The following is a 15,045-nucleotide window of genomic DNA, read 5'->3' as shown; positions in this document are numbered from 1 at the left end:
GATACCCTGTGCAAAAAAAAAAGAAAGAAAGAAAGAAAAGAAAAGAAATCTGGTCTCCTGAATCCCAAAGCATTTCCTCACAAGCCATGCAGATGTGCCGAGCATGCAGGTGTCCACCCCTGACACACCAGCCGGCACTGTAATAATGTAATAACGGAGGTGGACAGGATTTATTTTCAGCCGTAGCAAACCGTGGAGACAACACACTGCTGTTGAGTTTATGAGCTGTTATTTTACGACCCATCGCATTTGCCTTGTACTTTTTGGGGCGTGGGGAACGAGGAAACGTGACACATTTATATTGTGTTTCTACACACAGCTAAGACAATTCTGACAAAGACTAGGATCGGAATCAAACGTTAGTTTACTACGCAGTAACTGCCACAAACTCAAAAGTGGATTTAATGGTATTTACGGGCACACAGTGATCATCCTTACTGCTCCTCAGTTAGGAGAATATAAATGAGTGGGGACGTATCAGAGCTGGTGATTCATGTGCGTATGTGCAGTACGCGGATGAGACTGGTCGCCATCTTTACTCCATCCAAGCACAGTGCTGCTGCCGGTGGGGCGGAACACCACTCATCGACCCCGTTGATTTCTAGGAACCGCCGATAGACCTGACACACCACCGTGTCTTACGCTGACGAAATATCGCTTCCACTAGTTCGCTACTGTACCTGCATCTCGATACACAATGGGAGAGCGAGAGGACTTAGTTTATCAGGCAAAACTCGCCGAACAGGCAGAGCGATATGACGGTAAGTCACACTTTGAGGGCTCGCTCGGAGTGGGACATGTTCCGCCGCAGGGATTTTTTTTCTTCTGTGAGCTAGCTAGCCTTAGCAAGCGATAACGGAGCAGTGCCCCACTAACATAGGTAACGTACGATCAGTGTTAGCCGTAGCTGACGAGAGAGCTAAAGTGGCTAAGACAGCCGCCATCTAGCTAAGTATTCACTGACACGGAGATGGTTTCTTTTCTGGAGAAACCATTGCAACGTCAATGCAAGGAAGCCTCTTTGTTTTGTACAAAAATGTGCGGATGAGACTGACGGTGAATAACGGTAGCTGGGGGGCTACAACAAAATGGCGGATAACGGGAGCGTGTGCTGTCAGGAGTTGCCTCCCCTGCACCATGCTAGCTCCAGCGCTGTAGCTTAACACATGAGCTAGTGGATTGGTTAGCTAGCTACTACAATTAAAAGCCAGTGTCATGTTACAGTCTATGTTACCGTAATAACGTGCCAAGTTTATTTTTTTGGTTTAAAAAAATGCTTTATCAATTTATGCGTGATTCTGTTTTACATTAAAGCCAGCTTTTAACATTAACGAAGCGTTAGCTACATTGAAAGGTCAGCTACTTGAAGCCCGCTACCGTTATGGGTTAGCAGGGAGCTGGAGGGCAGCTGTTCACTAGGTGGGGTGTTCCCCTACCAGCCGGCCGCACGGATCGATTGTCGAGTGGGTCCCTCTTCCCCTCTCTGGTACACTCCTGTCAGACTGTCATACCATTACAAGCCCTGTAGAGGCTGTTTTTAGACGGCTGCCTTTGCCACCGGTCATACGTTGCTCAGTAACGTCAAGTGAATGTGCCATGACTCATTCACAGGATTTGGTCTGAGTGTATCGCCAGTGATTTATAGTTTACAGGCTGGAGGGGTGGCCTTGGTGGAATGTAGTCGAATTATGGCCCTGTTGCAGTAGGTTGTCACATTTTTTTACATATTATTGAAATGATCTTTTTCGATGGGCTTTATAGATACGCCCTAGCACAATGAGTTGTATTTTGGCTTTACATCAGCCTCTGTCTCAGGCTCATACAGTACCCAGCCTGCACGTTTTACCATTTGAACCACTAAGTCAAACCGGCAGTAGTGGCTTTCAGTTCCACCACACTTTAACCCGAGAAGCCTATTAGATATCGACCAAGTGAGTGACTGGTTTATGTGCTTTTACTCCTGTAGTTAAATGATGCAACATTTTTAAATCCAGTCTTTACATTATTTGCTGAGGTTTGGTCAGCAAAAACAACATGACCCTATTAAAACAGCATTATTTCAGAAATGTAGGCTACTTTATTCAATGCGTCTTGAAGCACCTCAGCCTCAGTTTTCTTTATGACAGCACACAGCTGTCTTTTCATCATTTAATACAAGCAGTTAAATTAATATGAATCCCCTGTTTAGTAAGGACCTTCTATTGAGATATTACAACAGATTTTACAGACAACAAATATGAAAAAGCTGCACTTTTTCAATACCAGTATCTGTGATTCCATCTCAATACATGAAATTACATTACATTACAAAAGCAAAACATTAATCCATCTGTATTGCTCTACAAAGATGTTGTTATATAGACAATATCATTTTCTTGTTAGCTCTGCTGGTGCATTCAGACCAACACACGAAAACAATATTCGCTTTGCCTTACAGTGCAAATGTGATTATTAACTTTCACATTACTTGCGCAGCACAGCTCGCTACATTTCACCATCTTGATAAGTGCAGCTTCTAATGCAACCTGAGGTTTGACTGGTGCCGAGTTCTCAGTTGTCCATCTGTCTCCAGTGAGTGGGATATTCTTAATAGGTATGTTTAAAAACAATAAAGGGTAACTGTGACCAGCATGTAGACGTAGATTAAGTCTGTTTTACCACATCAGTATGAACCCAAAGTAAAGATTTCGCTGTCATCAAATTGCGATACATGGATCAATAGGATGCCAAACTAACAACATCATAATGCCACCTTGTAAAAAGCTTGATATTGTGCTTTGTCAGGTCTGTCAACTAGATGTCAAACAAAAATTTAAATTGCTTGTTCCCTGAATGAAATTTGAATCAGGGCTATGCTGCACTGAGACATAATTCCATAAATTACCAGGTAGTCCGACTTTCTCATTCACTTTCCCCCACACCAGTAACTTTTTTGTCCTATCTCGGTAGATGTGTTGTCATACAGCTCTAGGTGGCCGCAAACAGCCATGATTAGTGATAATTATCCTTTCCTCCATTGCCTTTCGTGAATATCTGTACATCAGTGACATTAACGTCATGACATCGGTGTGAACGCCTTGCTTGATTTCAGCGTTTTCAACTTGCACAGCTGTGTGAATGAGGTCATTATTCTACCATAATGGCTTTGGTAGAATAGTCAAAAAAATCAATCAACATAAACTGCAAACTTCCAACTCTGCCCTGTCACTGCATGGATGCAGAACCTTACAAGTCCTCCTCACAATGCATATTGGAATACAGAAATGTCCCTACCTCTGCTTTAGTCAACAGTAACTACGCTGACTGCTCCCGAGTCATCACTCTGCACAAAACCATATTTTTAAGTTTAAATACTGCCAATGGTCGAAAGCTGCATTTGAGCAACATTTTGTTCATGGCAAGATGGTTCGGACTGCATTCAGATCACGGTCTGACTCCGGCCCTTACCTCCCTGCCACAACAGATTAATAGGCCTGCAAAGTAATGCAGATTACAGGACATATAAAATATTATAGGAAACAATGTGGAAACTTGCACTGCTTGGAAGAATGAAGACAAAAGATATTGCGAGTGACGGGGACTGGAAGAGGTAGTGTGGTACATGACCAAAAACATTAAACCCCAGTTCTTATAATAGCCCTCACTCACTAAGGCGTGGGGTATTGCTGTAGCCCTGTCACCACATCTCCTTCCTGTGGCTGTATCTGAGCGGGAAAATGTGTCTGTGTGCAGCTTTCAAAGGAGTGTTACATGTGTCTCATCTACAGAGATGGTGGAGTCTATGAAGAACGTGGCAGGCATGAACCTGGAGCTCACAGTGGAGGAGAGGAACCTACTATCGGTGGCCTACAAGAATGTGATCGGAGCTCGGAGAGCTTCCTGGAGAATAATCAGCAGTATTGAACAGAGAGAAGAGAGCAAGGGTGGAGAAGAGAAACTGAAGATGATCAAGGAATACAGGCAAAAGGTAAAGCACTCTGGGTGTCACTTCTTATCAACAGGCTTAGTATTTGTATTTAGACAGTGTCAGGAGCACTTCCACTGGATTTGTCAAGTCCCGTTGTTTCAAATGTGTTCCAGCATGTCAGATTTGCTGCGCTAATGTGAGACCACTAACTCGTATGGATAATAGACACCATGAACGGCTTGTGTACAGACTGCATCTGAGTCATAGTTGGCAAATCCCCCCCCTCTCTCCTGCTTTTATGGATGGAAATAAGAGCTGGTTATTAATCTGGGAGAGGCTGGAGTGTGTCAGGGAGATGGGAGAGGCAGTTGGACTGCAGTCAATTACCTAATGGGATTCAGGGATGGGTAATCCTGCTGTTGCACCTTCATGTCATTCTCCAAGTCCTTTAGTTGACACATTTCTTCTGTCACTGTCACAGCACCTGTTGAGCATTTAGTAACATGTAAATTGGAGTATTAAACTTAGATATGGAAGCTACAATCAGTCCACGAGGAGCTCAGTTTTTAGAATGGCAGGTGTAGTCCAGAAGGGGACACAGACCGCTACCTGTTAGTGTACTGCATACAAGGATGTAGTTGCATAGCAGGACTTAGCAAATTTGTTGCACTGGTTATACCGAGAGGGTACTGCAACACTGAAATTCAGCATGAGGAGCGCTATTTAGCCATTAGCCGCCAGTGAGCAGCAGAGTTCTGCTGTGTGTTTGGCCAAGAGAGCTAACAGCTAAGGAGCTAATTGCCTAAATACACAGCAGGACTGAGAGTTTCTGTTTAGAGAAATAAGAAGCATTAAACATTGATCTGAATGTACTGTGTTAACACGACAAGTTTACAGTAAATACATGTGATGAAGAACTTCAGCTGAGAACATTTTGGAGGTAAAATTGCTTTGAATTTGAATTTATGTCAGTGTACAGTTGCCAGACTTCTGTCAGATTCAGAGGTGAAAATAACCAGATACAAGCAGTGACCAGATGATGGAGCTTCAGGGCACAAAGACAGAAACAAGCCAGATTTTGTCCATGTTACTAAATTTTGTGTTTACTGTATTTTGTTATTGATTTATACAGTCAAAGGATATCTTTTCAATTTTTTGTAGATCTGTTTATTTGAATCTAGCAAAAAAGGAATGATTATTGCGTTTTAAGATTTTAATGATGTTTATAATGATGATGATCTTATAATGATTATAATAATGATATATAAAATTACATTTATAATTTTATATAATTATTATAGTTAAGTTTAAAAACAATATTTTGATTTGTGATCTTTGTTGGCTGATACTGCTTCCACCAATCAGAAATCAGCCCAAATATTTCCTGATTGGAGCACTCTAGATGTAAGGGAGGGCCTCGTGGAAAATGATCAAAATGTTTTTGGTGATTGAATAATGGCCCTTTTTTTATTTGTTTGCTTGGCAGGTTGAGGATGAGCTGAATGACATCTGTCGTGACATTCTGGAAGCACTGGATAGTCACCTACTCCCTGCTGCTGTCATGGGAGAATCTAGAGTCTTCTATAACAAAATGTAAGAGCTTTGCAGTCTGCGTGTGAATTAATGGATAAGTAAATGAACCGTCATAAGTCCTTGCATCGAATCATGACTACGATTTTTGTTAGGAAATATGACAAAGTAGCCAAGGAAACATGGCAGTATCAGTTCACTTAAAGTGAATGTTTCACAGTGTATAAAGTGGATACTTATGTTATATGTTGCACAGCTAGGTCCTTCAAGACTATAATGGCACCATGATTAACTTAGGACTCATTACAAGAAAAAACTGTAGTTGTGAAAGTTAATTTTGTGGCCACTGTTTTGTTCCCCATCTTCAGGAAGGGTGACTACTACAGGTATCTGGCAGAGTTTGCCACTGGCAACAGCAGAAAGGAGGCAGCAGAGAACAGCCTGGTGGCCTACAAAACTGCGACTGATCTAGCTACAGCAGAGCTGCCTCCCACACACCCCATCCGCCTTGGCCTCGCCCTCAACTTCTCCGTCTTCTACTACGAGATCCTCAACTCGCCTGACCGTGCTTGCAGGTTACTGTTTCTTTTTTATGGATCCCACATGTTGGCAGTAAAGAATCAATCTCAATCTCCATACCATCTCTTGTTTTTAAATTTAGTGCACCCTGTAACCATAATAGCCTTTCTTGTGACTAATGAAGTTGAAACTTTAAAACCTCTTGTTCATTTAAAATATTTTTTGCGCCTATGTGACCTCTTCATGTTTTATTGTATTATAACATGTAATCAAAACCTCTACAGATAAGTCTAAATTATGAACCACAAAGTAATTGATATAATAATTCTCCTCAGGACAGCATCTAGTATTTTTCATGTATTTACACGACATTGCTCTGACTCTGTCAGTTTTAGTGATTGTAATAGTGATTGAATAGCAGTTTAAGTCCTGCTACCAATTTTGGATCCGACTGAGAGCTAGACTTAACCACTTTAAGACATATACAGTGCAAACGAGAATACAGTTACATAAACACAATCACTGTCACAGATGGATAAAGTAGAACATATTTTCATATTTTAACATTACCATGTTGCAGCTTGGAAAATGATAATGCTCAAATGTAAACCATGAAGTATTCGGTGATTTCAACAGAAGTTTCTTTGCTCAGGTTGGCAAAGTCTGCGTTTGATGAAGCCATCACAGAACTGGACTCACTGAGTGAAGACAGCTACAAGGACTCCACACTTATCATGCAGTTGTTACGTGACAACCTGACACTATGGACTTCAGATATGCAGGGAGAGGGTAAGATACCATGGTGCCCCCAGTCATAATCCCATCTAGGACATTGTATTCCCATTGTACTGTTCGGGTATTGCAATTTACCTGTTTGTCTCTGAAGAAGCTTTTTTTCCCACAACTAGATGCTGATACACTCATGAACTATCATACTTATCTCCTGTTACCTGCGTAACAGTAGGGACACATGTCCTGCACGATCAGCGCACATGTGGCAGAATGGGTTTTCAGCACCCATGTGAATTGGGTTCAAGTAGCCACACAGCTGGCTCGAGCAGTGGGGTGCACTTGCGTCTCATGCAAGGTTGCAGTGGTGTGGCATCCAGTCCCGCTGTTTTTTTTTCTGTGCCACACACACAGTTCTTGGCCAAAATAGTTCTGAAAATGATGTGTGGACAGTAAAGATGTCATGATAGACTCAGCTAACAAGATGAGAGGAGACGATACACGATAATGGGTTCATGAGACAAGACCAGATTTTAATACTGTTTTTAGAATAACGTCTTAAAAATTGTATTTGATTAAAAGTCACAAAAAGAAAAGTGCAGGTCCCTTTTAAAAGGTTTAACTAGTAATTACCTTATAATGAATCACCCTTCAGTTATACATTCTGACTGAGTATGAATTAACATATGCAGTAAAAGACACAATCAGAATGTAAGCACTATAAAAGGTTTTTCCACAAATTCAACTGACTGCCTTATGTCTTGAAGTCTAAGATTGTGCAATAATGTCTTCAGACGTTAAAACTGTGCATGAATTATGTGTGAGGTTCTAACTCTGATTAAAGCTGTGTGTGACCTTCTCACTGAACTCCTTTCCACAAATTGAAAGTAAAAAAAAAGTTATAAATAGCAAAGATAAATAACACAACATTTTCATATTCTTTTTCAAGAATATAAGTATGTCTGCATTTTCTGGCAGCAGTTGAGACCTTTGGGCCCGAACTATGTCTCCTGCAGTTGAAAAGGCACGCTCACTAGAATTGAGTTAACGGGTTATGCGCATTTAACGGGATAGTGTACTTCAGGTCTAATGTGTGGAGGAGTCGCTGTTTTTCCATCACGGAAAATGACCTTATATCAGCTGCAGTGAAAACGGTGATTGTTATTGCTGTGGCTCCAGCACTTGACTGTGGAAGTTGAGATGCAAAGGCATTTGTCAGCGTTGCCTGGCCTGTCACTGTTGTATTCACAGGCACAGTTCTATTCTAGAAGAGAGGTGTGGTTGTTCTGTAGGTGTCTTTGCATCTTATATGCTCCTTACGGGTTGACTGCAGTCACAAGACATCACTGCAGCCTACTTGGAGGTGTGACGGTTGCAGCTTGGCTTTACACCGGAGCAGGGCCATGGTTGGCTCGGCTCGGCTCAGCTCAGTAAAACAGGTCATGGAAGAGCAAATCAGCACAGCTTGGTTTGACTCAACGCAGTCATAAGTTCTGGTGCAAAATGGGAATTGGTCTGTATCCTGCTTTGTGTACTGGAACCCTGTCGAATTGATTAACAGTCTCGAGTAATTGGATGTGATTTTATTCTTTGTTATTGGGTTCCATAGTTTGTAGATAAGATTTAGGTGACTCCTGCTGCACAGTGTCTGATCACTCTTAAAGGCTCCAGCAGATCTGCTCCCCACAAACTGGCAACATCTGACTGCTGATGAAACATTGATACCAACAGTGTTATGCCGTTGGCTGACAACTTTTGGTAGAAGCTGGGACCAAATGACATAATTCTTATACAGAAACTATTACTTTTGGCCCTACAGACTTTTTAAGATTGTTCATTCACAAATATAATAATTTTATTAATGTAATATTGTGTCACAATAATGGATTTGAGGAAAAGAGAGACTTTCTGTTTTGCACTTTTCTACATTCTCTCTAGATGTATTATCTTTAAAACATTGTGCCTACCTAAAAATTGTATTAAATAACCTTTCAAATGACTATAAATTAAACTACACACAGAATAAGCTACATTGAATAAAGGATCAGAAAAATGCAGTTGCTTGTTAGTTCAGTCAGAGAGAAGTCAAAAGTGCTTTTTTTAAAGGTGCAATATGTAAGAATTTCAGATAACATAAACGAAAAGAGCCATTTTTGGAGAAACATACATACAGTTGTCTCATACAGAAACACTTTCAACCAGACAACAGAATATTTCTCATTGATGTTCCACAGTAAGCTACTGGGTGAATCTAGCGATGTGAGCTAAAATCACATCACTTGAGATATGAAAATTTAAAGTTGTGATTTTGATATTTATACAAATTATATATTGTTATAGCTTATTTGATTCACTTTTTCTTTCTCCAATCATTCCAGCAGTTTGCATTTTCTCTCAGTGACTTGTCATCTCTCTTGTCTTTGCTGTAGAGTCGTAAAGGAAACGAACCTGACTGTTCATTTCCAATGTTAACTTTACTTTGTAAGTTTTGCTCACCCATGCCTTGCCATGTGTGTGGCTGCCCTCCTTTATGCTTTTTCTTCTAAGTTTCTCATTGTGTAGTAATTGAGTCTACTCACCTGTTGTTTTGTCACGCATTCATTCTGTTGGATGCTGTCTTAACTATTGGCGACAAATTGTAATCTGTTAGTCAGTTAAAATAATGTTTCTTTTGGATAGCTGAGCTGAGCTTGACACATGTTTGTGTAGTGTTAACTGCGTTGGCTGAGGTGTAGTGAATGTCACTGGCATGCTGAACTGCTTGCACTCTATGCACTACAACAGTAAACCATTTTAACCCATGTTGCCCCTCATAAGTACTTTTACCTCCAAACTGTACTCAGCTAAAGTACTTCAGTGCATTTATTTACAGTAACCTTGTTGTAGTGTCACATTAAACTGCAGCTCAGTGTTTCACACTCCATTTTTCTCTAAACTGAAATTCTCAGGGCTGCCATGAGTTTTTGTAGCTCCACTGTAAGGCATTAGATCTGTCAGCTGTAAGCAGTTTGCTCAATCAGCTGTTAGCCCTGCTAGCTGTTAGCTCTCATGCTCTAACAAACAGGGTTGCATCTTTATGCCCCCAGGGATGACAGCAAATGTACACTTGCCAACAGACAATCCCAAATGATAAACTGAACCGACTATGACGGAACGTGTCTTCTCATGCTGTTACCATAGTTCTCCACAGCACTGTCAGTGCTAATCACAATCACTGGCTGGCTTCTCAGCTCAAGACCTAACGTTACGAGAAACAATTGGTGGTAACAGTCCATCAGTCACAATCAGTGGTTTGCTGGCAGGAAATCGCAAATATGTTGCGCTGGTTAAACCAAGAGGGCACCTAAAATCCATATTTATGTTGACAGGAGGAGAGCTAGTTAGCTGTTAGCAGCCAGTGAGCAGCAGAGTACTGTGCTGTGTGTGGCTGTGACATTTTAGCAGCACTCAGAGTAACTGTCTTGTGTGTTTATCTGATCGGGTCGTGCATGTATAAAGCTGCAGGTCTTTGTGTCTGTTGGACCAAGGGCAGGAGTGTGCAACAAACACACACTCATTTGAGCAGAGTGCACACTTACGCTGAATTAACAAGAAATTCAGCAATGCGGCACATGTCTTGCAAAAACATGTAGTATTTGACTTGGATACATGTGGTTTTGCAGGATGTGGCAGTACAAGCTTCATCAGTCTCTGACAGTCTCAGCCTGTCTTCTGAATGCACATTTTATCCAATAATTTGTGTATTTGACCTTACAACGATCTGTATGGAAAGTGATTACATGAGAATTTTTTGCCTCCAGTCACAGCAAGTCGTGCTGGATGTATGGATCTTGCACATGTCTTTCATGCTGGTGACCACTGTTGAGTCAACAACCCTGCAGCTGCCAAGAAAATGCCCTTATGTTCATTGCACATTTGCAGAAATATACCAGGTTTGCTTCTGACTGTGTAATTTCATCATTTCTAATAATTTTTAGAGCAATTGAAAAGTGAAAAAATATAACAAAAGATTCTGCTTGAATCCATATTCATTGGCATTTAGCCTTTTTAAAAAATAACATTTTCACTGGCAAAAAAATGTTTGCCCTCAGATTTTTACACACTTGACGGTGTGGTCTAGCTGTAACCTAACAGCATGGGAAAATAACTTCGTATTACTACAATACAAACAAGAAAATGCCTCACACGATAATAGATATCCTTTTTATCATTAAATATGTGCTATGTGCAGGAATCACATTGTCATACACGTCAAATGTGAGCCAACGCAAACACACATCAGGCACACAACACTCTGGGATGCAGGCTGCATGGGGCCACCTCCCACTCAAATTTGAGTGGCACAAATGCGACACCTTGCAGGGTTGTGTGGAGTTGTGGACAAGTTTAGTTCTGCTTTAGAAGCTCACTGCATTGTCTCTGAAAAGAATTTTAGTCTGTAATTAAGTCCTTAAAAGCTTGTGCTGTGTTTCTGGCTCGGCTCAGCTCGGCCAACTCATTTATGTGTGGTTTGCTTTAGAAGTTATGGATGTTTTTTTTTTGGCATCACCTCCATTGATGTTCCAAGCAAGTTGAGCCAATACTGTGGTGTTGTAGGTATCATGGGGAATCCCATGGACAAAATTGTTTACTGTGTGACTAATACTGAACTTTATGTAGGCCATTACATAAACATTCACACCTCTCCGCCAATCACTTCCTGAACCTGATATCTGCAGGTTTTACCCTAACCAGGTCAGTAATGGCCCTTGCATCACTATTTGTCAGTTTCCAAACCAAATCCCTGAGGTTTTCAGTCAAACAGTGTTTGAGTTCATTGGCTTTTCTGCAAAATGTTAAGCCTGCCTGCCTCTCACTCAGGATAAAAGATGAAAACAGCCGAAGCCATTTTAAACAAACATTCACTTACTGTATATTTTCTGTTGATCAGGTGAAGAACAGAACAAAGAGGCACTGCAAGACGTTGAGGATGAGGCCCAGTGAGACTATGCCACCAACAGCAAACAACTTGAGACCCTCCTCACACTCCTCCCCTCCCCACCTTTGTCCTCCTACACCTTCCAACTCATCTTCCCTCCCTGCTCTTCACCTCCCTCTTCCTCTTCCTCCTCTCTCCTCCTTTTCCTTTCTTCCACCTCTGCAGCTTCATGACCCAACAGGGCCAGGAGTTAACAAGTTTATTTTTCTCTTCTTTTTTATTTTTATATTAGCCCTTACATCATTCAAGTAAATACCACTTAATTGAGACAGGAAATATAATGTTAGAAAGCTAAAGAGAGAGTCCCTGGATTGTTTTTGTTTGTTTTTTTTGTCCTGGTACAAGCAGTTCTGACATGTTATCATTGTTTTCATTATTGTATTTTTGTTATTTTGCTTTTTTCTCAATATTTTTATCAGTTGCTGGATGTATTGAGAATTTTTTTTCTTAATGTAATTACAGAAATTAACTTTTATTACTGATAATGTTGACTCTTAGTTATGGGAGCTATTTTATCTCAGTTTTTAGTGAAATGTCATGCAAATCATTTTACCTTTTTATGGGCAGTTTGGAAAACTACAAGTGCCCTTTTTGTTAACTTAGGTTTTCAGAGGAAGTTGGCAAAATTCGCGATATCCATGTGGGGCAAAGAAGTGCTTAACTTTTACACCATAGTGATTCTGTCATCATGTTTTTGTAGTTGTCCTTGGACTGTACTTTTGTGCTGAAATACTGTAACTGTGCACACATGCTGAGTCTCTGATGGTTGAATTATTGCTAGCTGGTGGTGGCTTAAAAGGAAAAAAAAAACGTTGGAGATTTTATCACTTGTGTAGGAAAAAAAACAAAAAAAACAAACATGTCTCAATGTGGCCCCGCTCCTCGACAGAGAGCCAAAAAAAAACATTTGATTGTCTGTGCTTGCATGAGTTAACACATTGTTTTCTGCTGCTTCTCCTCTACTTTTCACTAGTGCTCCTCTCGGTTCAGAGGTTTTCTTTCTTTGCTGTTTCCTTTGTTTCTCTTCCTGTTTTGTTTCATTATGTGTAACTTGGAGCTGATTTGTACTACTGGATATCTGACTGAAGCCACAGACAGGGAATCTGTATTGTTCTGACTGAAACACAGCATGGAATTAACATTAAATAATCTAAATTAAACATTACAAACTGACTTGTTGCTTTTAATTATTTTATTTGCCTTAAGATGACTGTGATTTTGCCGCTCATTGTTAAATGGATAAATATAATCTGTGGAACTGTTGTAGCTCTTGTAGGCTGTTGAAATTAGCGTTTGAAACTTGTTAGGAGTTTTCTATATGAACACAGATGTTTCTTCAGGAACTGAAAAGCATTCATCTCAGTACCTCCAAGCTTAGTTGAACCTCAGCACAGTCCCACACACAGAGCAGATGTTGCTACTGGGATGGGAGGTGGAAACTGAGTGTAATCATAAATGTATCTGTTATCGCTGTAGTGTTTGAGAGACAAATGCAATGTTAATGCCTGTGGTCCTGCCATGACACTTGCTGCTGCTGCTGCTACAACTGTCTGCAGCTGACGGGGGTGAAGGATGTCTACAGAGTCATTCTCAACATGTTCACAACAATGTTTCTGCATGGCTTACATTAAAATTGTTTCACCAGGTTTTGTGTTGCCACCATCCTTTATCATGGATTAGTGACTAATGCATTCCATTATCTTGTGTGTGTGTGTGTGTGTGTGTGTGTGCACCCAGCTTTAGATCTTAGGCCATTTATTTTTCAAGCACTCAGTCATATATGTGCATTCTGGGAGGACCTTAAAGCCTTAACCTTTCGCCTCCCTGGATTCAGTTTCTCGTAACCTTAATGCAGCCTATTCTACTGTTACATTTACCATAATAACAGCCTGGGTGCTTAGCCTATATTTAGATTCACAGGTGAAAGTGGAGGAGTCGGTCAGACAGAAAGCATGCAGTGTGCATTAACATCTAGTCAAAATGAATTCCTCCCTACGGTGAACTGCTGCAGCTCCTCAACAGCTCCTTGCATCTCCTGCTGAGGTGTAACGCCGATAAAGGCAAACTACCGGGATCCATCTGTGGGACTCCCCGACCTTTAACCTAGCGCTGCGTTCAAGTTAGATTTTTTTCTCCTGGACCCAGACACTGGGCCATGTCAGCGTTATCTTGATCATACATGAAACGATTTCAATTACATTTGCTCCTCATTTCATGCTCCCCAGAGGATGACACTGCCTCGCTCTTATCTTTGAAGTGAAGTCTTTCTGGATCAGATTTAATGCAGAAATCAATTGTTCTTTTGATCCTTGCTGATCACCTGACACTAATATTAGCACAATCATCAGGTCATGACTTAATTTTGCGCAGATTTTGGTTTATCTGTCTGATAGCTATTGGGTTAAGTTTTCCTTACATTGAGTGCTGTAACATCACAGAGCTTCCAGAGTGGCAATATAAACTTAGAGTTGGTCCAAACATCACTGGTAGGACTTCTTTCAAGGCTGCGTGCTGTGTCTACTTCCATCAACACAAGGTGAAAGTGCAATTACAGTGATTTACAGTCAAGTGTCCGCTAAATGTCAAGGATGCCAGTCGAGTCACAAGCTCATCTCTATTCTTGTGCATCTTGTCTGTTTAAAGCCCTCGGTTCTTCGAATGTATGTAATGCACAGCAGGCGGTGGATGTGAGCATGAACATGTGGAGATAAGAGAAGTAAAAATCCAGTGAAGGGACTGGAGGTTCTGTTTCCACCATCTTTCCAAAAGGGAGAAGAAGCAGATTTCTGGTGCCATCGAGCAATATTAAGTCAAAACTCACGATGTGAGATCAACCTGCTGCGTGTCGACTGCAGTGTGACAGAGAATTATCAATCAGCAACACCATGGTAACCATAGTTAATACATGGGAAAGCTGGAGATGAACTGTGGTTGACTGTTATTTCAGTGTTAATGAACAATGATATGCCAGTGATTTATTAAGCAATTCTAACAGTCTGTTAACATCAGACACAACTTTATAATGGCCATCCACATGTTTATAGATGATCTACACAGTGCTTATTTAACATTTATTATATTATGTATTATAAACATTAGTTTCAACTTTGCAAATAACAATTGCTTATTAAATGATTTATCAAGTGTTTAATTGTTAACGGTGAAATAACCATTAACTGAAATTCAGTTGAATATGAACATACCATTTATTTATGATGGTTATTATTAAGTTTTACCCATCAGTCAACAGTAGATTATCATTTATTATCATGATTTACACTTACGTCCATCTTGCATTGACCGACTCACTTTACTGTAAGAAGTGTACGGGTCAGCTGCACATCTGATTAAAACAAATCCCTGTAGTTTCTGTAATCACACT

The 15,045-nt window shown here is 40.6% G+C and overlaps 1 protein-coding gene across 1 annotated transcript; it reads left to right on the top strand.

Annotated features, from left to right (window-relative positions):
* Positions 1–385: 385 nt before the first annotated feature.
* On the top strand, positions 386–13,308 carry ywhae1 (tyrosine 3-monooxygenase/tryptophan 5-monooxygenase activation protein, epsilon polypeptide 1). The gene is made up of 6 exons (XM_037119174.1): positions 386–761; positions 3,768–3,967; positions 5,394–5,500; positions 5,806–6,012; positions 6,609–6,745; positions 11,616–13,308. Exons 1-6 carry the CDS (start codon positions 698–700, stop codon positions 11,666–11,668), a joined length of 768 nt encoding a protein of 255 aa, XP_036975069.1. The 5' UTR covers positions 386–697; the 3' UTR covers positions 11,669–13,308.
* The last annotated feature ends 1,737 nt before the right edge of the window (positions 13,309–15,045 follow it).

The sequence above is a fragment of the Acanthopagrus latus genome, chromosome 2 (genome assembly GCF_904848185.1).
Source record: "Acanthopagrus latus isolate v.2019 chromosome 2, fAcaLat1.1, whole genome shotgun sequence".
Classification (NCBI taxonomy): domain Eukaryota; kingdom Metazoa; phylum Chordata; class Actinopteri; order Spariformes; family Sparidae; genus Acanthopagrus; species Acanthopagrus latus.
Note: the sequence above shows the minus strand (reverse complement) of the source record. Positions and strands in the feature narration are given on the sequence as shown.